The sequence below is a fragment of the Oncorhynchus nerka genome, linkage group LG7, assembly GCF_034236695.1.
Source record: "Oncorhynchus nerka isolate Pitt River linkage group LG7, Oner_Uvic_2.0, whole genome shotgun sequence".
Taxonomy (NCBI): Eukaryota; Metazoa; Chordata; class Actinopteri; order Salmoniformes; family Salmonidae; genus Oncorhynchus; species Oncorhynchus nerka.
The window spans coordinates 10,002,433-10,029,485 of record NC_088402.1 but is presented as its reverse complement, the minus strand read 5'-3'; the positions used below and the strand labels follow the sequence as shown (position 1 = coordinate 10,029,485).

The following is a 27,053-nucleotide window of genomic DNA, read 5'->3' as shown; positions in this document are numbered from 1 at the left end:
AGTGCTTCATGTTCTCTCTCTCTCTGTCAGTGCTTCATGTTCTCTCTCTCTCTGTCAGTGCTTCATGTTCTCTCTCTCTCTCTCTCAGTGCTTCATGTTCTCTCTCTCTCTCAGTGCTTCATGTTCTCTCTCTCTCTCTCAGTGCTTCATGTTCTCTCTCTGTCTGTCAGTGCTTCATGTTTTGTTCAGCAGGTTTCGTCTCAGCTTAACGTTAGTCTTTGTATGATGGGACTATTACACTACATGTTTTGCTTTTAAATGCGAAGAAGCTGAAACATTTGAAGTGGTATCTTCTGTGAGTTTCATTATGAATTGAAAAGTACATGTTTTGGTATTATTGCCATTACTTAAATATGTGATTTAGTTTTTTTTTTTTTTTTAAAGCAACACATTTCAGTTTAGTTATGACGATAACAATTAGTTATTATATTATATTAACAAGTAATGTACATTTCTCTATACCAGTGGTATTGGAAAGATCACCAATTTGTACATCAACTCACATTCACCCTTTTTTCTCCAAACAACATCCGGGATTATCAATTAACTCCAACACTCCGGTCAAGAAATACAGATCTTTCACAATTGGATTTCCAATGGAGATGACCTGGTACTGTCTAAAGGTTAAGATATGACCTGGTACTACCTAAAGGTTAAGATATGACCTGGTACTACCTAAAGGTTAAGAGATGACCTGGTACTACCTAAAGGTTAAGAGATGACCTGGTACTGTCTAAAGGTTAAGATATGACCTGGTACTGTCTAAAGGTTAAGATATGACCTGGTACTACCTAAAGGTTAAGAGATGACCTGGTACTACCTAAAGGTTAAGAGATGACCTGGTACTGTCTAAAGGTTAAGATATGACCTGGTACTGTCTAAAGGTTAAGATATGACCTGGTACTGTCTAAAGTTTAAGATATGACCTGGTACTGTCTAAAGGTTAAGATATGACCTGGTACTACCTAAAGGTTAAGAGATGACCTGGTACTGTCTAAAGTTTAAGATATGACCTGGTACTACCTAAAGGTTAAGAGATGACCTGGTACTGTCTAAAGGTTAAGATATGACCTGGTACTACCTAAAGGTTAAGAGATGACCTGGTACTGTCTAAAGTTTAAGATATGACCTGGTACTACCTAAAGGTTAAGATATGACCTGGTACTACCTAAAGGTTAAGAGATGACCTGGTACTGCCTAAAGGTTAAGAGATGATCTGGTACTGTCTAAAGGTTAAGAGATGACCTGGTACTGTCTAAAGGTTAAGATATGACCTGGTACTACCTAAAGGTTAAGAGATGACCTGGTACTGTCTAAAGGTTAAGATATGACCTGGTACTACCTAAAGGTTAAGAGATGACCTGGTACTGTCTAAAGGTTAAGATATGACCTGGTACTGTCTAAAGGTTAAGATATGACCTGGTACTGTCTAAAGGTTAAGATATGACCTGGTACTGTCTAAAGGTTAAGAGATGACCTGGTACTGTCTAAAGGTTAAGATATGACCTGGTACTGTCTAAAGGTTAAGATATGACCTGGTACTGTCTAAAGGTTAAGAGATGACCTGGTACTGTCTAAAGGTTAAGATATGACCTGGTACTACCTAAAGGTTAAGAGATGACCTGGTACTGTCTAAAGGTTAAGATATGACCTGGTACTGTCTAAAGGTTAAGAGATGACCTGGTACTGTCTAAAGGTTAAGATATGACCTGGTACTACCTAAAGGTTAAGAGATGACCTGGTACTGTCTAAAGGTTAAGATATAACCTGGTACTGTCTAAAGGTTAAGATATAACCTGGTACTGTCTAAAGGTTAAGATATAACCTGGTACTGTCTAAAGGTTAAGATATAACCTGGTACTGTCTAAAGGTTAAGCAATGTCATCTGTTTGCTGCAAATGCACTCAAACCTGTCTATCCTTTTGGACCAAATTAGAATCAGTCGTTAGGCCATATTACTAAAAACCTACTGGATTTAATGATGTCTAGGTAACTGATGTTTACCAGTTGTAAATTTCACTGTGCCTTGCAAATTTCTTCTTTTTTTTTAATAGTGAGTATAATAGGTTACTTCCCCAATATAGGACCTGGGCTGTCACAATAGTGGAAGCGTGCTTCCTTTCATTGTACCTTTCCTTCGTGAAGGAAAGGAGATGAAAGAAGGAAGCCAGTGTAGTGGATTGAGATATCTCCCATGCAGCCCCAGTCTCCTTTATATTAAACCCAATACTCTTAGACACCAGCCAGTGTTGTCTTAAGAAGGAAAGGAATTGATTTGGTATATGAATGAACCTGGTCTGCCAAACAACAGCCAAACAGCTGTTAAATATGCCTACCTGGTCAGGTCAAGAGGGTCAGTAGTAACTCCAGGCTCTTATGTCCACTACTACGGTGGCCCAGAGTGGACATCTATTTGTTTACAACCAAGGTTGGGGGTAAATTCCATTTCAATTCAGGAAGTAAAAATTGGAATTTCAGCAATCGTCAATGCTTTTTAATGAGGATACAATTTGGAATTGTAATTTGGTTTTAACTTTCTGATTTGAAATGGAATCGACCCCCCAATCCTGTTTACAACCATGTACATTATTACATACTGATGAATGTTCTAGTTTGTTCAGTTCAAAGTGCCGCGTTTTGGTGTTTTCGTAATGCATCCCTCTCCATTCATTAGGTTGACGTATCTCTAGCTGGCTTTAGGTTTGGATAAAAGCATCAGAGCTACACGTTGTTGTGTTCATGTATTTGACTTTTTATTTTTTTGGAGGGGGGGGGGACATTCGGTTCTGATTTTATTTCATTTTTTTTTTTTTCTAGGTTGATCAGAAAGCAAGTACAGTGATGGTTGAATTGACTCACTGCTTTTGTTATTGATTTGGTTGTAGCCACATTCTGCCTCTTGCATCATGTGTTTAATCCTCTCCTTCTAGCCCTTAACTTCACACCACCATCATCATCATCATCATCCCAGTTGGAAAGAGATTAGCCTGGTCCCAGATCTGTTTGTGTTCTTCCTAACTCTCCTTCTAGCCCGGGTCCCAGATCTGTTTGTGTTCTTCCTAACTCTCCTTCTAGCCCGTGTCCCAGATCTGTTTGTGTTCTTCCCAACTCCCTATGGAGTCGTCATGCAAAACAATTGGCTTGAAAGAACAAACAAAAAAATACATTTTGAGTTGGCAAGAGCACAAACAGATCTGGGACCAGGCTAGAAGGAGAGTTAGGAAGAACACAAACAGATCTGGGACCAGGCTAGAAGGAGAGTTAGGAAGAACACAAACAGATCTGGGACCCGGGCTAGAAGAAGAGTTAGGAAGAACACAAACAGATCTGGGACCAGGCTAATCTCTTTCAACTGGGATGATGATGATGATGACGATGATGATGGTGTGAGGTTTTGCATTGGGGAAGTTACACCCTTGTTGAATCGACGTTGTTTCCATGTCTTTTACATTACGTTGAGCCAACGTGAAATAGACGTTCAGTTGACATCTGTGCAGTTTGACCATATGCCGTGGGCTTTTATTGTTTTTGCTGTAGGGGAAAGTTGCCCCTAGATACTGATTCTGGGTCAGTTTTACATTTCTCCACTATTGTTAAAATTAGGATTAGGGGAGCGGAATCTGATTCTGGGTCAGTACCTAGACAAAACTTGACCCCTGGCGTTTTCTCATGTTTCCTACCTGGAAAGTATTGGTGTGGATCACAGTAACGGACTTGTGACCTGTTGTGAAGATGTTCTATATGTTTTAGTGGGAAAGTGGTTGTTTGTTCCACCATGTTGTTTTCTCTCTGTCTCAAAGTGATGATGATGATGATGATGATGATGTCGGCTGAGTTCAAACTTCTCTCACTTTGGGGCCGTCACCTGGAATAAAAATAAACAAAAAGAGTCTTGCAGGCGATGATGCTGATGAGAACAATCTGTGTGTTGCATCTCTCTCTCTGTCTCTCTCTCTCTCTCTGTCTCTCTCTCTGTCTCTGTCTCTCTCTCTCTCTCTCTCTCTCTCTGTCTCTCTCTGTCTCTCTCTCTGTCTCTGTCTCTGTCTCTCTGTCTCTGTCTCTCTCTCTCTCTCTCTCTGTCTCTCTCTGTCTCTCTCTGTCTCTGTCTCTCTCTGTCTCTCTCTGTCTCTGTCTCTCTCTGTCTGTCTCTGTCTGTCTCTGTCTCTCTGTCTCTCTCTCGCTGTCTCTCTGTGTCTCTCTCTCTCTCTGTCTCTGTGTCTCTCTGTCTCTCTCTGATAAGAATCTCTCTCTCTCTCTCTCTGTCTCTCTCTGTCTCTCTCTGTCTCTCTCTCTCTCTCAGATAAGAATCTCTCTCTCAGATAAGAATCTCTCTCTCAGATAAGCATCTCTCTCTCTCTCTCTCTCTCTCTCTCAGATAAGAATCTCTCTCTCAGATAAGAATCTCTCTCTCTCAGATAAGAATATCTCTCTCTCTCAGATAAGAATATCTCTCTCAGATAAGAATCTCTCTCGCTCTCTCTCTCAGATAAGAATCTCTCTCAGATAAGAATATCTCTCTCTCTCAGATAAGAATATCTCTCTCTCTCAGATAAGAATATCTCTCTCAGATAAGAATATCTCTCTCTCTCAGATAAGAATATCTCTCTCTCAGATAAGAATATCTCTTTCTCTCTCAGATAAGAATATATCTCTCTCAGATAAGAATATCTCTGATGTTGACATCTGTCTAGTCATCAGGCTCTTGTTAAGACTACTAATGCACCAGAGCATTAAAAAATTGTACCTCCAATGAGTGGAAAACTTGATGAGAAATTTAAGAGTTCCTATTTGTCTGTGAACATACCTTTTTCCGCTGGTTTACTTCAATACTGATTACGGATTAGAATTGTATGCAGGAGTGTTACAGTTTATGACCACAAGGTGACGACAGTACGTTATTTTTTGTTGATAACTCATGACTTGTTGCGCTTTAAAAAAAATAATAATAATGTTTTAAAACATTGTGACAAGTAGTCTAGCGTCTTCGTTATCACTTGTTGATATCACAGTTGCAGATAATCTGTAATAAAGCAAAGGCAGTTTGACACTATTTTGACCTCCTGGGATTCCCTCCTGACGTATGTGACCGTGGGGATCCCCGTTCGGTTGATTGGCGGATATAGCCCCGTCCACCGGGTCCTATTTCAACTCATTCCAAAGACTCGAAGTCAACTACAGTCCTTTGAGCTCTGCGGTCTACAAACACCTTTGTCAAGTTGTCTTGTCCTAAAGTCGGTGATGGATGCCTTACGGTCGGCTGGAAGAGCGATCATCCGAAGTCCAAGCATCGCGAAACGGTCTTGGAATTCCGGCAAACATAAAAGTAAGATTTGTTTTAATTAAGTGAAAACTTCCTCTGGTTATTTTATTTATACCGAACAAAGCATTCGACAACAAAAACATTGTTTTAGAGGTGTAAACACAGCGAATTATTAACACTTGCAAATTTTTTGTTTTTATGTTTGTGGGTCCAATTTTCATGTTATGCCGAATTTCTGACCGTTTGTTGGCTACTTGATAAATCTTGTTACATTTAGTGCAACACTTACATAATCTCCTCAATCATATATCCGTTGCATGTTTGTCATTAGTTCACTCACTAGGCTGGCCTACTGTTGTCATGATTGGTGGCACCATTACGCTACCAATCAAGTTTAAAAAAACATGTAGCAACTACGTGTTTCCTATGAAATTAACCCGTTTACAATATCATACCGCTTTTTGTTTGTTTTTGGGGGGGGATTTGGATAGAACTGGCAGTGTAGGCTGAGGACATTCCTATCTAGTAATCCACTATCCCCAAATCTTCCCAATTTGAGATCAGAGCCTGAAATGCACCACACCCTTGATGACCATATTCATCTCTCATGCAATGACTTAATTGCATGTTTAGATAACGGTACTCTATTTCCTGTACGAGGTCTACTTTGTCCCTATATTGGACACTGTTTTACTGACACTGTTCAGTGTACTATTACAGTAGCCTAATAAGGGTAATTCTGCCTGTACATAAATACCAGTGGTGTAAAATACGGTAAAGTACTAAAGTATTTTTTTAAAGTGTATTTTCACTATACTTTACTATATTTTGACAACTTTTACTTAACTACATTCATAAATAAAATTAATGTACTTTTTACTCCATACATTTTCTCTGACACCCAAAAGTACTCGTTACATGTTGAGTGTTTAACAGGACAGAAAAATGGTCTAATTCACTTATCAAGAGAACATCCCTAGTGCCTCTGATCTGGAGGACTCACTAAACAGAGAACATCCCTGGTCATCCCTACTGTCTCTGATCTGGAGGACTCACTAAACAGAGAACATCCCTGGTCATCCCTACTGTCTCTGATCTGGAGGACTCACTAAACAGAGAACATCCCTACTGCCTCTGATCTGGAGGACTCACTAAACAGAGAACATCCCTGGTCATCCCTACTGTCTCTGATCTGGAGGACTCACTAAACAGAGAACATCCCTGGTCATCCCTACTGCCTCTGATCTGGAGGACTCACTAAACCGAGAACATCCCTGGTCATCCCTACTGCCTCTGATCTGGAGGACTCACTAAACAGAGAACATCCCTGGTCATCTCTACTGCCTCTGATCTGGAGGACTCACTAAACAGAGAACATCCCTGGTCATCTCTACTGCCTCTGATCTGGAGGACTCACTAAACACATGCTTTGTTTGTAAATTAATGTCAGTTGTAGTGTGTGTAATACTTGATACTTAAGTACATTTGAAAACCAAATACTTAACTTTTACTCTAATAATATTTTTCCTGTGGGGGGGGGCATGGAAGGTAAGTTGGCCACCCTATTGGTGACATAGTGTACTACTATTGACCAGGGTCCCATAAGGCTCAGGTCAAAAGTAGTGCACTATGTAGAGAATAGGGTGGGATGCAGATTGTGTGCTAAATCTCACTTGGTCCTGGGCCAGGTGGGTGATTCGGTGGCGTCCGGGGAAATTAGACCTACTGATCACTATAGACAAGATATCAGCTACAGGGACCAGCCAGTAACAGTGTTTGTTGTTTTTTTTTTCCTTCAGTTTTTATATCCGTACACTCGACAACCAAACTTAGATTCTATCAAATAAGACGTAGCAAATAAACCATTACATGTTTTGTTTAACCACATTCAACACTCATACAAAAACCCCTCGCTTGGTGAGCTTCTACATTATTTTTTAAAATCCAAAAACATCACCTGCTGGCGATGACTGATTTTTGGGCCCAGTTATCCCTCTTACCTCTTCTCCTCTGGTCCGCAGTGTGGCTGGGTTCAGGTTTGGGAACTGCTGGTGCTTCCTCTGTTGTCAACATTCCGCACACTTACGGATATTGTGTTTTATTAAAGCCTCTTTATTTAAGGGGCCTCCCGAGTGGCGCAGCAGTCTAAAGGCACTGCATCTCAGTGCTCGAGGCGTCACTACAGACCCTGGTTCGATCCAGGGGTGTATCACAACCGACTGTGATCGGAAGTCTCATAGAGAGGCGCACAATTTGGCCTGGCGTCATCCGGGTTAAGGGAGGGTTTGACCGAGGTAGGCCGTCATTGTAAAAAAAAAAATCTTAACTGAGTTGCCTCGTTAACTTGAACATGATTTCATGAGTTATTTAACACAAAATGTAATGTTGATTTAACTGTGATGTAGAGGTAGGTAATGTTGATTTTTAAGCTACTGGCAGTGAGCGACCTGCTTTCTGGCCTCTAATCTACGGTAGGCTTTCTGACTGTTTAGGGTTTTCTGACTCGGTTTTCCAGGTTGAGGGGGAAAAAGTAATCAGTCATTACTACTGACCCATATCGTTCAGCCTGCAGGACTGGTCAGGCGTGTAGACTGGGGACAATATCTTCCTTTTGGATAGAAGTTGCCTTCAGGCACAGATGCATAATCCATTTACAGTCTCCCAGAAAACTCATTTTTCTCTGCAACGCCAAGGGCGACGTGTCCAGCACCCCTCACCCTCCCTTTCTTCTTGTCCCAGCACCCCTCACCCTCCCTTTCCTCTTGTCCCAGCACCCCTCACCCTCCCTTTCCTCTTGTCCCAAGCACCCCTCACCCTCCTCCCTTTCCTCTTGTCCCAGCACCCTCACCCTCCCTTTCCTCTTGTCCCAAGCACCCTCACCCTCCCTTTCCTCTTGTCCCAGCACCCTCACCCTCCCTTTCCTCTTGTCCCAAGCACCCCTCACCCTCCCTTTCCTCTTGTCCCAGCACCCCTCACCCTCCCTTTCCTCTTGTCCCAAGCACCCCTCACCCTCCCTTTCCTCTTGTCCCAGCACCCCTCACCCTCCCTTTCCTCTTGTCCCAGCACCCCTCACCCTCCCTTTCCTCTTGTCCCAGCACCCCTCACCCTCCCTTTCCTCTTGTCCCAGCACCCCTCACCCTCCCTTTCCTCTTGTCCCAGCACCCCTCACCCTCCCTTTCCTCTTGTCCCAGCACCCCTCACCCTCCCTTTCCTCTTGTCCCAGCACCCTCACCCTCCCTTTCCTCTTGTCCCAGCACCCCTCACCCTCCCTTTCCTCTTGTCCCAGCACCCCTCACCCTCCCTTTCCTCTTGTCCAGCACCCCTCACCCTCCCTTTCCTCTTGTCCCAGCACCCTCACCCTCCCTTTCCTCTTGTCCCAGCACCCCTCACCCTCCCTTTCCTCTTGTCCAGCACCCTCACCCTCCCTTTCCTCTTGTCCCAGCACCCCTCACCCTCCCTTTCCTCTTGTGTCCAGCACCCCTCACCCTCCCTTTCCTCTTGTGTCCAGCACCCCTCACCCTCCCTTTCCTCTGGTGTCCAGCACCCCTCACCCTCCCTTTCCTCTTTGTCCCAGCACCCCTCACCCTCCCTTTCCTCTTGTCCCAGCACCCCTCACCCTCCCTTTCCTCTTGTCCCAGCACCCCTCACCCTCCCTTTCCTCTTGTCCCAGCACCCCTCACCCTCCCTTTCCTCTTGTCCCAGCACCCCTCACCTCCCTTTCCTCTTGTGTCCAGCACCCTCACCTCCCTTTCCTCTTGTCCAGCACCCCTCACCCTCCCTTTCCTCTTGTGTCCAGCACCCCTCACCCTCCCTTTCCTCTTGGTGTCCAGCACCCCTCACCCTCCCTTTCCTCTTCTTGTCCCAGCACCCCTCACCTCCCTTTCCTCTTGTCCCAGCACCCCTCACCCTCCCTTTCCTCTTGGTGTCCAGCACCCTCACCCTCCCTTTCCTCTGGTGTCCAGCACCCCTCACCCTCCCTTTCCTCTTGTCCCAGCACCCCTCACCCTCCCTTTCCTCTGGTGTCCAGCACCCCTCACCTCCCTTTCCTCTGGTGTCCAGCACCCCTCACCCTCCCTTTCCTCTGGTGTCCAGCACCCCTCACCCTCCCTTTCCTCTGGTGTCCAGCACCCCTCACCCTCCCTTTCCTCTGGTGTCCAGCACCCCTCACCCTCCCTTTCCTCTGGTGTCCAGCACCCTCACCCTCCCTTTCCTCTGGTGTCCAGCACCCTCACCTCCCTTTCCTCTGGTGTCCAGCACCCCTCACCCTCCCTTTCCTCTGGTGTCCAGCACCCCTCACCTCCCTTTCCTCTTGGTGTCCAGCACCCTCACCCTCCCTTTCCTCTGGTGTCCAGCACCCCTCACCCTCCCTTTCCTCTGGTGTCCAGCACCCCTCACCCTCCCTTTCCTCTGGTGTCCAGCACCCCTCACCCTCCCTTTCCTCTTGGTGTCCAGCACCCCTCACCCTCCCTTTCCTCTGGTGTCCAGCACCCCTCACCCTCCCTTTCCTCTTGGTGTCCAGCACCCCTCACCCTCCCTTTCCTCTTGGTGTCCAGCACCCCTCACCCTCCCTTTCCTCTTGGTGTCCAGCACCCCTCACCCTCCCTTTCCTCTGGTGTCCAGCACCCCTCACACTCCCTTTCCTCTTGGTGTCCAGCACCCCTCACACTCCCTTTCCTCTTGGTGTCCAGCACCCCTCACACTCCCTTTCCTCTTGGTGTCCAGCACCCCTCACACTCCCTTTCCTCTTGGTGTCCAGCACCCCTCACACTCCCTTTCCTCTTGTCCCAGCACCCCTCACACTCCTTTCCTCTGGTCCAGCACCCCTCACCCTCCCTTTCCTCTGTGTCCAGCACCCTCACCCTCCCTTTCCTCTGTGTCCAGCACCCCTCACCCTCCCTTTCCTCTTGTCCAGCACCCTCACCTCCCTTTCCTCTGGTGTCCAGCACCCCTCACCCTCCCTTTCCTCTTGGTGTCCAGCACCCCTCACCCTCCCTTTCCTCTTGGTGTCCAGCACCCCTCACCCTCCCTTTCCTCTGGTGTCCAGCACCCCTCACACTCCCTTTCCTCTTGGTGTCCAGCACCCCTCACACTCCCTTTCCTCTTGTCCCATCACCCCTCACCCTCCCTTTCCTCTGGTCCAGCACCCCTCACCCTCCCTTTCCTCTGTGTCCAGCACCCTCACCCTCCCTTTCCTCTTGTCCAGCACCCTCACACTCCCTTTCCTCTGGTGTCCAGCACCCTCACACTCCCTTTCCTCTGGTGTCCAGCACCCTCACCCTCCCTTTCCTCTTGTCCAAGCACTTTCCCTCACACCCTCCCTTTCCTCTTGGTGTCCAGCACCCCTCACACTCCCTTTCCTCTTGGTGTCCAGCACCCCTCACCCTCCCTTTCCTCTTGGTGTCCAGCACCCCTCACCCTCCCTTTCCTCTTGGTGTCCAGCACCCCTCACCCTCCCTTTCCTCTGACACATGGACCATTGGGTAATATAGGTCCATTTGAGGCCACATCACTTCCATATTACTACAGATCACCAACAGTATCGTTTGTCCTCTTATTATACAGTATTATAAGGCTCTGCTTAATTTCAGAGTACATACCATTTAGGAACTAGAATACTCATTAGTCATGTTTATTCAGCCATACAGAGTTCTGTGAAATCCATTTAGTTCTACCCCCCCCACACACACACACTCCTATCGTACATGTTGACTTTAATGTTTTTCATCATTCCTATAGGTGTTGTTGACAGAGTTCTGAGAATTCACTATTATTGTTTGTTCAGTCATTTACATCCACCTTGAAAACCCTGGATTCTAATTGGCTGTTGTGTTGATAGAGGGCTCTGATGTGTGTGTGTGTGTGTTTCCTGTTGCTGTGGCAATGTTTTTGTGACCTTTGATCTACATTGGGACTGAGTGGTCGACCTCCCTGCGTTATCGTGTGTGTGTCACTAGTCTATAGGTTCAACTTACATCCAGAAACATGACATGAACGTGAACGCTCTTCTAAGAAGCAGTGTTTTCTCTCTGCTCTTCTAAGAAGCAGTGCAGTGTTTTCATGTTTTCATTGGATGTTAGCTCTGGCTCCTAGATCCATAGATCACTAGACCAGGTCTTCTAAGACCTGATGACCAGCAGTGTTTTCATTGGATCACATAGCTGAACTCGGCAAGACAGGTCTTCCTCCCGGGAAACTGCCCGCTCCAGCAGTGTTTTCATTGCTAAGACATAGTATCCTGGACAACAGGTCTTCTAAGAAGCAGTGTTTTCATTGGATGTTAGCTCTGTCAGAAGTCGGCTCCTAGTAGTCCAGTGTCCCTAGATCAGACTTTATATAGACCTAAAGTGACGCACTGGATCTATATGGCAGAAACTCATATCCTAGCCTTCTTCATTTCTCCCTCCACTGTTCCCCTAATTTCTCTCTCTCCCTCCTTCCAGTCATCTTATCCCTCATACTTGAAGACTTGGCAATGATGCAAACTACAAAGAAGCACTCAAGAACAAGTCCATCAGAAATCACTTCAGTTGACCTCTTTCCTTAACCATCTCGGCCAAAGTCATTGATTTTTTTTTTTTTTTTTTTTTCTCGTTTTGGCGAGTGTGAGAAGGTCTGCGTGTGTGTCTGGGTGAGAGAGAGAGAAGGTCTGTGTGTGCGAGACCAGGTGTGTGTCTACATCTGTGTGTATGGCAGTGTTCTCCAGAGTTAGAAGGCTACAGAACCGATAAGGAATGAGAAAATGGACTTCAATAGTTTATATTACTCACTGCCCCCGCCCCCTCCCTCTCTGTTTGGCCTTCCGTCTGTCTCCTTCAATTCAACATGGAAGTAGGATGACGTTACCTACTGCGTGTTAAGGTTTAATTTGCCTGGCTTCCCATCCACACAGCTCTATCCAAATATCACGCCCACTAATGTTTCTTCTCCATGATGAGTGCTGCTAGCGATGGCGCCGTAGGCTAGAAGTTGTCAGGCAGAGGTTTCATAGAGGGTAGCTGGTCCTAGATAACAGGTAATAATGAAAACATTGATGGAGACTGGAACAGAAACATATTTCTGTTACACTAACTTTGACAAGTAATGATACTCTCTCAATATTCTTTCCCTTTTCTCCCCCTCAATATTTTGCCCTCTTTTTTTTTTTACAGGTCAGCTATAGGTTAGTTCTGAGTAAAAACATGGACTTTTGCAGGTCAGCTATAGGTTAGTTCTGAGTAAAAACATGGACTTTTGCAGGTCAGCTATAGGTTAGTTCTGAGTAAAAACATGGACTTTTGCAGGTCAGCTATAGGTTAGTTCTGAGTAAAAACATGGACTTTTTCAGGTCAGCTATAGGTTAGTTCTGAGTAAAAACATGGACTTTTGCCTAAAAGTTGTTTTCTTTCACCATGATCCATATACAGTGTTTGTTTGTTTTTTAGACAACTTTTTAATGTTCATATTCAAAGTCCTGTTAAAGGAAAATAGATTTTATCTCCACACGACTGACTCAACACTTTTTCGGAGCAGATATAGGTTGCTACAGCTATCTCATAATATTGACCCTGTTCTCAAACATAGTTGAATAAAGCATCTGGACTTTGACCCACCTCGCTGCTTGGAAACATGTGAGAACAACCTGGAGGTCATGACCTTGATCTTGATCCCAGTATATATCTCTATGGTTCAAACTTTTTATAGTTTTGTGATTTTTTAATATTAGTTTTTAGATTCTTATTTTGAAATTCAGTTTAATTTGTCTATTTTCTGACTTGATTTACTGGTTATTTTGTGATTTCTTTTTTTTTTTTTTTTTTTTTTGAGTTTTATATATATATTTTTTGTGTGTGTTTGGGAGAGAAAGTAGCTGTGGGAGTCAGACATTTATGTGTTGTAGGCTTAGTTAGTTTTTTGGAATGTCACTTCTTGCCACTGGGGGGCAGTAAGGCATAAGAAGATGGGGACCATAGACTTGGATAGACAACATCTCTGTGTGATGAGGGTTTCTGTGAGAGTGTGTGAAGCACCGTTGAGGACCTCTATCTTGAAATAGTCCATTTTGTTCTACAAGAGAAATTCATTGACTGATTCCTTCCTGATGACTCTGCTGTCATGACTCCAACCCCGGGTCATTAGGTCATACCACCTGGGTCATTAGGTCATACCACCTGGGTCATTAGGTCATACCACCTGGGTCATTAGGTCATGCCAACCCCGGGTCATTAGGTCATGCCAACCCTGGGTCATTAGGTCATACCACCTGGGTCATTGGGTCATGCCAACCCAGGGTCATTAGGTCATGCCAACCCAGGGTCATTAGGTCATGCCAACCCAGGGTCATTAGGTCGTGCCAACCCTGGGTCATTAGGTCGCGCCAACCCAGGGTCATTAGGTCGCGCCAACCCAGGGTCATCAGGAGGGATCAGCCAATGAAGTTGGAAGTCCTGCCCAGTTGACTAAATAAATGTAAAAAATGGCAAAAGTCCTCAAGGTCACTGCCCATGCTAACTTATGTTTCTGTTAAACCAAACAAGACTCTGCGTTCCAGAGAGGTGGTCGTTCGTTTTCTCAAGCCTGATGACAGTTGTCCACAGACAGAATATTCTCTCCACGAACGCTTGGGATGCAGGGACAGAAACCAGATCCAGTGCCAGAGGTCACAGCTTTGGATGAACAGCCATCCTTGCCTGCCAGAACTGGAGCGGTGACTCTGTAAACATGCCCACCTTGACCTCTTCCAGGTATTCCCACAGCTCACACAGGACACAATGCCCTGACAGGTTGACCCTCCGGCTGGACTATCCTCGTTGCGAGGAAACTATATTTCTGAAGAACTGTGGTCGAGATGCTTGCTGGATTCAACGTGCTGACATCTTGCTGGGGGTCCTGCTGCTCCATGGCTCTACTCTCTGATTTGCTGAAGTACAATAGACTCTGCTTCCCTCATCAGCTCCAACTATGCTGAGCAAGCTGCTGTAGAGTGAGGATGAAGTTTGCTGCCAGAGGATTCAGTACGCATGCAAAGCGCTCACGCAGTGACTTCAGGAGGACCAGTGCCAACTGTTTTGCAACAGTAGTTGACTGCAAGTTTGACTCGAGGTTGAGACGACACGGTACCACATCAGACAGTGACCGGCTGTCAGTTTGAAGTCGGTGTGGATTGTGAACGGCTCCAGCAACTTCACAAGCTGCTCTGCTTGGCCCAGTCACGCTCCGTGCTCGCACCTCGGATTTCTTCCCTGTTAGTTAGTGGCCTAGCTTGTGGATTTCTTCCCTGTTAGTTAGTGGCCTAGCTTGTGGATTTCTTCCTGTTTAGTTAGTGGCCTAGCTTGTGGATTTCTTCCCTGTTAGTTAGTGGCCTAGCTTGTGGATTTCTTCCCTGTTAGTTAGTGGCCTAGCTTGTGGATTTCTTCCCTGTTTAGTTAGTGGCCTAGCTTGTGGATTTCTTCCCTGTTAGTTAGTGGCCTAGCTTGTGCATCATTATCACTAGCTATTTGAAACCTCCCCATCTACTTTCAGCATTAAACTCCATTTTGATTTTTGGCCAAAGTTTAGAAGATAATAAACATAATTGTTAGGATTTTTATTTCAGTTTTACTAAATTATTTTTAAATTCTTTATTTAGTTTTTGTTTTACTATAACAACCTTGCTGCGGTTGACCCACTATTCCTTACAGTCTTTATAACCTGTCTCTCTAGAACTTCCTGAGAACTGGACCGACACTAGGGAGACTGTTGTGGAGGGCATGACCTTTAACCTCCGCCGCCTAGGCATGACCCTGGTGGACCAGGCCAAAGGAGAGGACCTATCAGCAGCTGCTGTCAAGAGGATCGTTGCCACGGTGAGCTGTGATACCATACAAGTAGGAGGGATTGGCACAGGAAGTTCCTAAAGTCTTGATTTTAGATGATATTTTTGTTGTTGATCTTGATTGCTTTTGCTCTCAAGAAGAGCATTTCTTTTTTCTTAAGTGCTTCACGATAACTAAATAACGTGGCTCCTTTTTGTTTTTTAGAAACAAATGATCCATTAGCTGTATTGTTTTCATTATTGTTGATATTCTTTTTTTCTTAGCATCAATGCTTACTGATAATAGATATATCTATTATTGTCATTTATCATTTTAGATATATCTATTATTGTCATTTATCATTCTAAGATCTTTGTCTAATTATTGTTATCTCATATTGATCCAGGCCAAGGCCATTAGGAATAAATGATTTGTAATGAATCTATATTCTCTGTCTTCAACTCTATCCCCTCCAGGCCAAAGCGGGAGGTAAGAAGCCTCCGAAGGTTTCTCTGAAGGTTTCTCCTCAGGGTATAATGCTCTATGATAGTCTGACCAACCAGCTGCTAGACAACATCTCCATATACAGGTGTGTGTGTGTGGTGGGGAGAGGGCAATTATTTTTGAAAATACATCTCCCTACAGGAGACCAGACCTCCACAGAGCTGGGTGATCTCTCTCTCTCCTCTCTCCTCTCTCTCTCTCTCTCTGAGGACACTTTACAGTTATGGTTCAAAATGGCAACCGCTGAATTTATTTTGCCCTCTGACATTTTAACCTTTGCCCTTGTGTCCTGCAGGATATCCTACTGCACGGCGGACAAGCTGCACGACAAGGTGTTTGCCTACATTTCCCAGAACACACTCAACGGAACACTGGAGTGCCACGCCTACCTCTGCTCCAAGAGGAAAGTGGTGAGTGTGAACTGACACCACAACAACCACTATAATGGATGAGTCTAAGAAATATTCTTATGCCTCTGCTTGGACCTCCTGTAAACTATTATTTTTACTTATCTACACTGAACAAAAATATAAACACAACATGTAAAGTGTTGGTTTCATGAGCTGAAAGGAAAGATCCCAGAAATGTTCCATACTGCACAAAAAGCTTATTTATCCCCAATGTTGTGCTCAAATTTGTTTTATATACATGTTAGTGAGCATTTCTCCTTTGCCAAGATAATCCATCCACCTGACAAGTGTGGCATATCAAGAAGCCGATTAAACAGCTGGATCATTACACAGGTGCACCTTGTGCTGGGGACAATAAAAGGCCTCTGTAAAATGTGCAGTTTTGTCACACAACACAATGACACAGATGTCTCTAGTTTTAAGAGATCGCAAGAGTACTGGAGGACCAGGGTGACAGTGTTGGGGGTACTGGAGGACCAGGGTGACAGTGTTGGGGGTACTGGAGGACCAGGGTGACAGTGTTGGGGGTACTGGAGGACCAAGGTTGAGGTAATGCTGATCTAGGGGTTAGGGAAGGGGATAGACACGGAAATGAATCCACTCCTTAGAACAGGATCGAACAACCTTCCTACTATAACTACTGGTCGTGCAGGGTTTTGTTCCAGTCCTGCTCTAACCCAGCTGACTCTACTAATCAGCTGCTCAGCAGCACTTTGAGCACCTGATTCGGGTATATTAAAGCGGGGGCTGGAACAAAAGCCTGCCTTAAAACATGTTTGCTTCCAATATAACCCCCACATCTGACTGGCCTTCTCTCGTTCCCCCGGGGGAAACATTAGAAGGTTGCACTCCTCGCACCCCCCTTTTTCGACTGCATGTGTTGCTGGGATTTTGAAAAGCATACATGCATACATTTTACTTAATAAAAGTATATTTTTCAATTGGTCTTGTTCAATAACGTTTGGATGTGGTCCCATTTTAAAAGAATCTGTACTCTTAATTTCAGTGTCCTTTTGATTGTTACTGTTGTTTCATTGGGGCTTATAGCATTATAACAGCTTTGTGAATGGTCTCTCTCCTAGGCCCAGGCAGTGACTCTGACATTGATAATGTTGTTTCATTGGGGCTTATAGCATTATAACAGCTTTGTGAATGGTCTCTCTCTCCTAGGCCCAGGCAGTGACTCTGACATTGGTAATGTTGTTTCATTGGGGTTTATAGCATTATAACAACTTTGTGAATGGTCTCTTTCTCTCCTAGGCCCAGGCAGTGACTCTGACTGTAGCACAGGCCTTTAAAGTGGCCTTTGAGTTCTGGCAGGTTGCCAAAGAAGGTAGGTTGCTGTTCAAACCCTGCTACCCTCCAGAAGGGGACGGTCTGTACAGGTGTATCAAAGCTGAGGCTGGAAAAACTGCTTCCATCTCAAGACCATCCGACTGTTAAATAGTCTCCACTAGCCGGCCTCCTGCCCAGTTCCCCTGCCCGGAACTTTAGTCGTCGGCCTCCTGCCCAGTTCCCCCTGGCCTGATCTTTAGTCGTCGTCACTAGCCGGCCTCCTGCCCAGTTCCCCCTGCCCTGATCTTTAGTCGGCCTCCTGCCCAGTTCCCCTGCCCTGAACTTTAGCCGGCCTCCTGCCCAGTTCCCCTGCCCTGAACTTTAGTCGTCGTCACTAGCCGGCCTCCTGCCCAGTTCCCCCTGCCCTGATCTTTAGTTGTCGTCACTAGCTGGCCTCCTGCCCAGTTCCCCCTGCCCTGATCTTTAGTCGTCGTCACTAGCTGGCCTCCTGCCCAGTTCCCCCTGGCCCTGAACTTTAGTTGTCGTCACTAGCCGGCCTCCTGCCCAGTTCCCCCTGCCCTGATCTTTAGTCGTCGTCACTAGCCGGCCTCCTGCCCAGTTCCCCTGCCCTGAACTTTAGTCGTCGTCACTAGCCGGCCTCCTGCCCAGTCCCCCTGGCCCTGAACTTTAGTCGTCGTCACTATCCGGCCTCCTGCCCAGTCCCCCCTGGCCCTGAACTTTAGTCGTCGTCACTAGCCGGCCTCCTGCCCAGTTCCCCTGCCCTGATCTTTAGTCGTCGTCACTAGCCGGCCTCCTGCCCAGTTCCCCCTGCCCTGATCTTTAGTCGTCGTCACTAGCCGGCCTCCTGCCCAGTCCCCCCTGGCCCTGAACTTTAGTCGTCGTCACTAGCCGGCCTCCTGCCCAGTCCCCCCTGGCCCTGAACTTTAGTCGTCGTCACTAGCCGCCTCCTGCCCAGTCCCCCCTGGCCCTGAACTTTAGTCGTCGTCACTAGCCGGCCTCCTGCCCAGTCCCCCCTGGCCCTGAACTTTAGTCGTCGTCACTAGCCGGCTAATATCCGGTTACTTAGAAGCTGCTCTCCTATGGACATGGTCATGGAACGCTGGTCACTTTAATAATGTTTACATCCTGTTTTACCCACTTCATATGTGTATATACTGTATACTAGTTAAGTCCAACTATTACTGTAATGTTACATATGCTATATATTCTATCATATACTGGCCATTTATATATTTTTATTTATTTATATATATATACACAGACTCCGACATTGCTAGTCTTTAATCTTTTTTATACTGTTGTGTATTGTTAGACATTACTTGTTAGATACTACTGCACTGTCGGAGCTAGAAACACAAGCATTTCGCTACACTGGCATCTGTTTTAAACATGTGTATGCAGCCAATAGCATTAGATTGTTGCTATACAGACACCCTATTACACGCAACCTGGGAGATGGGGACACGCACATTTATTTACACACGAGGTCACAATTTAGCATTTTCTATATGAAATCGAATGTTATTTGTCACATGCGGCGAATAAAACCGGTGTAGACTTTACCCACAACAAGTTTAGTTAACAGCCCTTAAACAACAGTGCAGAGTTAAAAAAGGAAGACATTTGCTAAAAGGAGGAGGAAGAAAAATGGTATCACAACATGACAGCAACGAGGCTATGTACAAGGAGTACTGGTGCAGGGGTACCAGGTTGTTGAAGTAATATGTAGGTAGGGGGGGGGGTATAAGTGACTAGGGAATCAGGATAGATAATTAACAGTAGCAGCTGCAGCGTGTGTATTCGAGGTGTGGGTTGAGTCCAGTGAGGTGAGGCGGTGCAACAACAAAATACAAAGGCTATCGAAGCAAAAAGTCTGGGTAGCTGCTGTTTGGTAGCTGCTGTTCGGTAGCCGCTTTGCTGAATTGTTTCTGCTGTCTTTTGGCTTGGGGGGGGGGGGGGTGGTAGAAGCTGTTCAGTAGCTGTGTGTGTGTTGATGGTAGTATTTTGTGTCTTGTAGAGAAGAGGGTGAAGTCCGGCTCGGCTGGAGAAGCATCCGGCAGCTCCCAATTAGAAGGATCCAAAAGCCTGGCTAGTCTGAAAGCAGAAGGTAAGGTGATACACATCTCACACAGAGCGAGACTGAGGCTGCATTTTCACATGAAGCCCGAATTTTAATTTTTTTTTTTTTTTAAATTTTTATTTTTAAATTTTCACCAATCCGATCAGCTCTGGAAAAATATCAGAATTGGACTGGCTGTGTAAACGCAGCCCTCAAACACACACGCTCTCCATCTTTATCCAATGCAGACGTTCAGAGTTTTTAAATATAATGTTCAACAGATTTATGTTACGATGGAAGGCACTAATTGTACGTCTCTCTGGATAAGAGCATCTGCTAAATGACTACAGTGTAAATCAGAATAACATTTACTTTGTTATTTAGCAATGAAATGTCTGTCTTGTATTGCCTCCTACTGACGCCTTGGTTGGATCCTTAGGATTAAAACAAATACATTCTGTAGGCAGTTGGAGTCCAACTGTAAACACTCAACTTTACTGATTTGATTGGCTGATTTTTGTCTCCATAGATGTTGCCACGGGTAACCTACTGGACCTGGAGGAACGGACTCATGTTGCCGTGGTTCTGGAAACCAATGGCAACGAGGAGTTCCAGGTGGACGACCACACCGCTCCCGAGGACATTGATAACAACAACACTGTCTGGGTACGTTTCAAATCAACCGTTTCTCTCTTTAAATGGGAGAAAAATATTTTGGATGCAGAAACTCACAATCTCTCTCTCTCTTGCAGGAAATTGAGGAAGACTTGGATGAGGCTTTTTCTAGGTAAGACACTCCTCCTAAAAATGTATCTGTTGTCAATAAAGCGAGTCACTTCTTGCTGCTGATTGACCACAGAAATCAATCGGCTCATTGATTTGCTCAGATCAGATTTGCCTGAGAGTGATTGCAGCTTTTGGAGAATGTGACTCCACAGCTCCGTCTATAATGGATCATCAGACTTACAAGGTTAGACTAGAGAAATGGTCAGAGGTAGAGATGAAACCGAGAACAGGGTTGGCCTCAATTCAGACTGCCTCATACATCTCAATTATTGAATTTTAATTGAAGCAGTAAACAGGATATAGAATTGCGTTTAGAATTTGAATTAAAGGAAATTTGAATTAATTCCAAATACCTCTTCTGTTCAATATTAGGTGTAGTCTGTACAAATGTACAGTATGTATATCAAACATGTCAGTATATAAATGCATATAAAAGGTTGAAACGATAGATTTTTAGGACAAACAAATCCTCTACGCAAATATTCTAAAATATTACATTCAATTAATCAGTTACATTTTTGTTCAATAAAGAAGCCAAACAGATGAAATGTATAATGAACATAGGCTTTAGGCTGTGGGACTGGGCTTTAGGCTGTGGGACTGGGCTTTAGGCTGTGGGACTGGGCTTTAGGCTGTGTGACCTAAGTATAGGGGAAGCAGGTCTTATCATTTTAGTTTCTTTATTCAGAATTCTCTTAATGTGGGGGGGGGGATTTGAGTCTTAATGCAGCCTAACAACCAACCCTGACAGAAAATGAAGAGTGACAGAATAAGGAAATGACAGCACTGTGTAGCCCCGCCTCCTTTCTGTTTACTGTCTCCAGGTAACACTGCTGTGTGTTTGGTGTAGAGTGGACTCTAACCCCGCCCCTAACCTAAAACACCATTATACAGTCCACTGACCCCGCCCCTAACCCCGCCCCTAACCTAAAGCACCATTATACAGTCCACTGACCCCGCCCCTAACCTAAAGCACCATTATACAGTCCACTGACCCCGCCCCTAACCTAAAACACAATTATACAGTCCACTGACCCCGCCCCTAACCCCACCCCTAACCTAAAACACCATTATACAGTCCACTGATCCCGCCCCTAACCCCGCCCCTAACCTAAAACACCATTATACAGTCCACTGACTCTACCATAAACACTCCTTGTGCTACAATAACATCCTTTGTGTATAAAACAGGGCAAAAAGGCAGTAATTGCTCATTTGGTCAAAAATTAGTTCATGTCATTTTTGCTATGTTAAATACATGTTTAATCATGTGGACAAGTATCCTGTCTCTATTGTGTTCAGGACAAAATGGGGGTCATGTTAGCAGTAGCTGTACTAAAGTTACTGTGAAAACCAAGGTAAATAAAAGCTATTTTTCTCATGTCCACTCTGTGAGCAGTTACTGTCTTTTTGCTTGGTAAGGCAGCATACATGCCTCATGTGTTGTGAATGTGTTGATGTTTAGTAACTTCCTGTTTGTGTCAACTCCTACCAGACCCACTAATATCATCTATACAATTTTAATTGAGAGTTCAATCAAGTTTTCTCCAGGTATATTTATGTGTAGGACCCACTGTTGTGCATACTCAGTGTGTGTGTGTGTTAATTTCTGCTTGTGACCATTCAACATCTGCTGGTCCTCTGTCGGGGTTAGAGGGGTTTGAACACCCGACTCGGCTAACAATCCCTGCAGTGTATTACATGATTTACAATGCATACCTACCTCTCTTCAACCTCTCACCCATTCCATCACATTTCTCCTTTCTGTCTCTTACCCCCCGCCCTCCAGACTGGCAGTGTCCCGTACTAACCCCCAGGTCCTGGATGTTGGGGTGACCCCCCAGGATTGGCTTACAGAACCTGACCGGGCCAATGGGAACACATGCAACCAGAACACATCGAACACCACCAATGGAGATGACTTTGTCTTCTGATTGGCTACCGGAGGACGACCGAGAGGCGACCTTTCGGCTCTTTGGCCCAATCCCGAATCAACCCCTAGGCCCTACGCTGGAGCTACAGCATACCATATTTGTTTCCTCCTCTCAGGTCTGCACAAGTGCATAGGTCAATTTGAGATGGGGCCCATAGAGTTGGCTTTGGACCCATTCCAAACCGATCCCTTGCCTCTGTGCTTATTCCCTATTTGAGTCCCTCCCCCTTATAGATCTGAAAGGACTGCATAGGTTGACTCCCTCCCCCCTTATAGATCTGAAAGGACTGCATAGGTTGACTCCCTCCCCCCTTATAGATCTGAAAGGACTGCATAGGTTGAGAGCTTTTGGTTGAACTTCTGTCAATACTTTTTTTTTTTTTTTCCCAACTTTCAACCAAGTTTTTATAGATCTACACGGGGCCGCCAGGAAGAACCTATGGGTAGAGGCTAGGGACTTGAACCGGGACCTGCCCCCCCCCCCCACCACCACCACCACAGCAGTATGCAGTACTCTTTGGGACCACAGCAGTACGCAGTACTCTTTGGGACCACAGCAGTACGCAGTACTCTTTGGGACCACAGCAGTACGCAGTACTCTTTGGGACCACAGCAGTACGCAGTACTCTTTGGGACCACAGCAGTACGCAGTACTCTTTGGGACCACAGCAGTACGCAGTACTCTTTGGGACCACAGCAGTACGCAGTACTCTTTGGGACCACAGCAGTACTCTTTGGGACCACGCAGTACGCAGTACTCTTTGGGACCACAGCAGTACGCAGTACTCTTTGGGACCAGCAGCAGTACTTTGGGACCACAGCAGCAGTACTCTTTGGGACCACAGCAGTACGCAGTACTCTTTGGGACCACAGCAGTACGCAGTACTCTTTGGGACCACAGCAGTACGCAGTACTCTTTGGGACCACAGCAGTACTCTTTGGGACCACAGCAGTACTCTTTGGGACCACAGCAGTACTCTTTGGGACCACAGCAGTACTCTTTGGGACCACAGCAGTACTCTTTGGGACCACAGCAGTACTCTTTGGGACCACAGCAGTACTCTTTGGGACCACAGCAGTACTCTTTGGGACCACAGCAGTACTCTTTGGGACCACAGCAGTACTCTTTGGGACCACAGCAGTACTCTTTGGGACCACAGCAGTACTCTTTGGGACCACAGCAGTACTCTTTGGGACCACAGCAGTACTCTTTGGGACCACAGCAGTACTCTTTGGGACCACAGCAGTACTCTTTGGGACCACAGCAGTACTCTTTGAACCATAATCATTGTTATTTACCTTTGTATTTATTTTGTGTTGGTTCTAATTTATATTTGTTCTAACTAAGGATGAGATGTGTAATTTCAGTCAGTTAATCTCAATATAAATCTGTCTCATTACGTTTTGGATTAGTCTTCTACATAAACACACTTGATACTACAAAGCCTCTATACAGACCAAGCAAGATGATCAAGGTTGGTACTCCCTACTTTGCTTAGGGGATGTAGTCTTTGCATACTAGAGTTTAGTTCAGTTGCCATGAAACAGCAGAAAGCACTTTGGAGAAGGAAAAAAAAAGGTACTTCCTGAATTTGTTTTCTCCAACTTATTCAAAACTGTTTGTGCCTACTTAATGTGACCCAGGAAAGTGATGTACTATATTGAAATCCTTCCTTCCTTCCATGGCCAGTTTCAACCTGTTCTGTAACCTATCTTGACCTTATTGACCAATGCGCACCATGTAGTACTGTACTGTATACCAGCAGAACGTTTTGAATAAAACTTTTAATCATGCATATGAAATTTAAAAGGATGTTTGGTCTACTTTTAGGAAATTTGTTTTGTCTTGTTGCTTGACACCCACTGACGGAGAGGGCGTTGCTGCCTGTGTTGTACAATTCCAGCTACTTATACAAAATGTTCCAGATATTGTGGTTGGAGTGGTCTTGATTTCCGGCTTATTCCAGGAATCCTTCAATCTGTATTTCTGGAAAACATGGACATTTTGTGTTAGTTTCCACAATTGTGTAACTCTAAATGCTTAAAAACAAATGTTATTGGTCACATACACATGGTTAGCAGATGTTATTGGTCACATACACATGGTTAGCAGATGTTATTGGTCACATACACATGGTTAGCAGATGTTATTGGTCACATACACATGGTTAGCAGATGTTATTGGTCACATACACATGGTTAGCAGATGTTATTGGTCACATACACATGGTTAGCAGATGTTAATGGTCACATACACATGGTTAGCAGATGTTAATGGTCACATACATGGTTAGCAGATGTTACATGGTTAGCAGATGTTAATGGTCACATACACATGGTTAGCAGATGTTAATGGTCACATACACATGGTTAGCAGATGTTAATGGTCACATACACATGGTTAGCAGATGTTATTGGTCACATACACATGGTTAGCAGATGTTATTGGTCACATACACATGGTTAGCAGATGTTAATGTGAGTGTAGTGAAATGCTTGTGCTTCTAGTTTCGACCATGCAGTAATATCTAACAATTTCACAACTACCTTATATATACACACACACACGTGTAAAGGAATGAATATGTACATATAAATATATGGCTGAGTGATGGCCGAATAGCATCGGCAGGATGCAGTAGATGGTATAGAGTACAGTATGTACATATGTGGTGAGTAATGTAGGGTATGTAAACAAAGTGGCATTGTTTAAAGTGACTAGTGATACATCCAATTTTTTAAAATTGTTAGTGGCTAGAGATGAGTCAGTATGTTGGCAGCAGCCTCTGTTCGTGATGGCTGTTTAACAGTCTGATGGCCTTGAGATAGAAGCTGTTTTTCAGTCTCTTGGTCCCAGCTTTGATGCACCTGTACTGACCTCGCCTTCTGGATGATAGCGGGGTGAACAGGCAGTGGCTCGGGTGGTTGTTGTCCTTGATGATCTTTATGGCCTTCCTGTAACATCGGGTGGTGTAGGTGTCCTGGAGGGCAGGTAGTTTGCCCCCGGTGATGCGTTGTGCAGACCTCACTACCCTCTGGAGAGCCTTGCGGAAGTGGGCAGAGCAGTTGCCATACCAAGCGGTGATACAGCCCGACAGGATGCTCTCGATTGTGCATCTGTAAAGTGTGACAAGCCAAATTTCTTCAGCCTCCTGAGGTTGAAGAGGCGTTTGTCCGTGATGTGTATGCTGAAGAACTTAACTTTCCACTTCTGTCCCCTCAATGTGGATAGGGGGGTGCTCCCTCTGCTGTTTCCTGAAGTTCACGATCATCTCCTTTTGTTGACGTTGAGTGTGAGGTTATTTTCCTTACACCACACTCCGAGGGCCCTCACCTCCTCCCTGTAGGCCATCTTGTCGTTGTTGGTAATCAAGCCTACCACTGTAGTGTCATCTGCAAACTTGATGATTGATTTGGAGGCGTGCATGGCCACGCAGTCGTGGGTGAACAGGGAGTATAGGAGAGTGCTGAGAACACACCCTTGTGGGGCCCCAGTGTTGAGGATCAGTGGGGTGGAGATGTTTCCTACCCTCACCACCTGGGGGCAGCCTGTCAAAGTCAACGACCCAGGGTCCCAGGCTTAATGACGAGTTTGGAGGGTACTATGGTGTTAAAAGCTGAGCTTCTGTTATTTATAAAAACCTTTTATTTAGCTAGGCAAGTCAGTTAAAGAACAAATTCTTATTTTCAATTAAGGCCTTGGAACAACTGCCTTGTTCAGGGGCATAATGACAGATTTTTAGCTTAACCTTTCGGTTACAAGTCCAACTCTCTAACCGCTAGGCTTCCTGCAGCCCTGCTATATACCATTACAACGTACAGTGCCTTGTAAAAGTATTCACTCCCTTTCAGTTTTCCAATTGTATTGCAGTACATCCTGTAATATGAATGTGTTTTTATTTGGATTTCATGTAATGGACACAATCCAAATTGGTGAAGTGATTTTTTTTGAAATAACTTGTTTTATTTAAAAGTGGTGAGAGCAGATGTATTCACCCCCTTTGTTATGAAGCCCCTAAATAAGATCTGGAGAACCAATTACCTTCAGAAGTCAAATAATTAGTTGAATAGATTGCACACAGGTGGACTTTAAGTGTCACCTGATCTCATATCTACACCTGTTCTGAAAGGCCCCAGAGTCTGCAACACCACTAAAGCAAGCGGCACTATGAAGACTAATGAGCTCTCCAAACAGGTCAGGGACACCATGAAGACTAATGAGCTCTCCAAACAGGTCAGGGACACCATGAAGACTAATGAGCTCTCCAAACAGGTCAGGGACACCATGAAGACTAATGAGCTCTCCAAACAGGTCAGGGACACCATGAAGACTAATGAGCTCTCCAAACAGGTCAGGGACACCATGAAGACTAATGAGCTCTCCAAACAGGTCAGGGACACCATGAAGACTAATGAGCTCTCCAAACAGGTCAGGGACACCATGAAGACTAATGAGCTCTCCAAACAGGTCAGGGACACCATGAAGACTAATGAGCTCTCCAAACAGGTCAGGGACACCATGAAGACTAATGAGCTCTCCAAACAGGTCAGGGACACCATGAAGACTAATGAGCTCTCCAAACAGGTCAGGGACACCATGAAGACTAATGAGCTCTCCAAACAGGTCAGGGACACCATGAAGACCAAGGAGCTCTCCAAACAGGTCAGGGACACCATGAAGACTAATGAGCTCTCCAAACAGGTCAGGGACACCATGAAGACTAATGAGCTCTCCAAACAGGTCAGGGACACCATGAAGACCAAGGAGCTCTCCAAACAGGTCAGGGACACCATGAAGACTAATGAGCTCTCCAAACAGGTCAGGGACACCATGAAGACTAATGAGCTCTCCAAACAGGTCAGGGACACCATGAAGACTAATGAGCTCTCCAAACAGGTCAGGGACACCATGAAGACTAATGAGCTCTCCAAACAGGTCAGGGACACCATGAAGACTAATGAGCTCTCCAAACAGGTCAGGGACACCATGAAGACTAATGAGCTCTCCAAACAGGTCAGGGACACCATGAAGACT

The 27,053-nt window shown here is 45.2% G+C and overlaps 1 protein-coding gene across 1 annotated transcript; it reads left to right on the top strand.

Annotated features, from left to right (window-relative positions):
* The first annotated feature begins 5,082 nt into the window (after nucleotides 1-5,082).
* LOC115126795 (low density lipoprotein receptor adapter protein 1-A-like) lies at nucleotides 5,083-22,750 on the top strand. The gene is made up of 9 exons (XM_029656434.2): nucleotides 5,083-5,323; nucleotides 14,939-15,081; nucleotides 15,507-15,619; nucleotides 15,830-15,944; nucleotides 17,205-17,277; nucleotides 19,258-19,347; nucleotides 19,829-19,965; nucleotides 20,052-20,086; nucleotides 21,875-22,750. Exons 1-9 carry the CDS (start codon nucleotides 5,239-5,241, stop codon nucleotides 22,017-22,019), a joined length of 936 nt encoding a protein of 311 aa, XP_029512294.2. The 5' UTR covers nucleotides 5,083-5,238; the 3' UTR covers nucleotides 22,020-22,750.
* Nucleotides 22,751-27,053: the final 4,303 nt, after the last annotated feature.

What these genes read in the sequence shown, in the direction of transcription:
- LOC115126795 (XM_029656434.2), top strand. Translation starts at nt 5,239, where the DNA reads ATGGATGCCTTACGGTCGGCTGGAAGAGCGATCATCCGAAGTCCAAGC. An exon ending in CTGGCAGGTTGCCAAAGAAG is followed by an intron (nt 17,278 to 19,257) that starts GTAGGTTGCTGT and finishes TGTGTCTTGTAG; the next exon opens with AGAAGAGGGTGAAGTCCGGC. An exon ending in GGCTAGTCTGAAAGCAGAAG is followed by an intron (nt 19,348 to 19,828) that starts GTAAGGTGATAC and finishes TTGTCTCCATAG; the next exon opens with ATGTTGCCACGGGTAACCTA.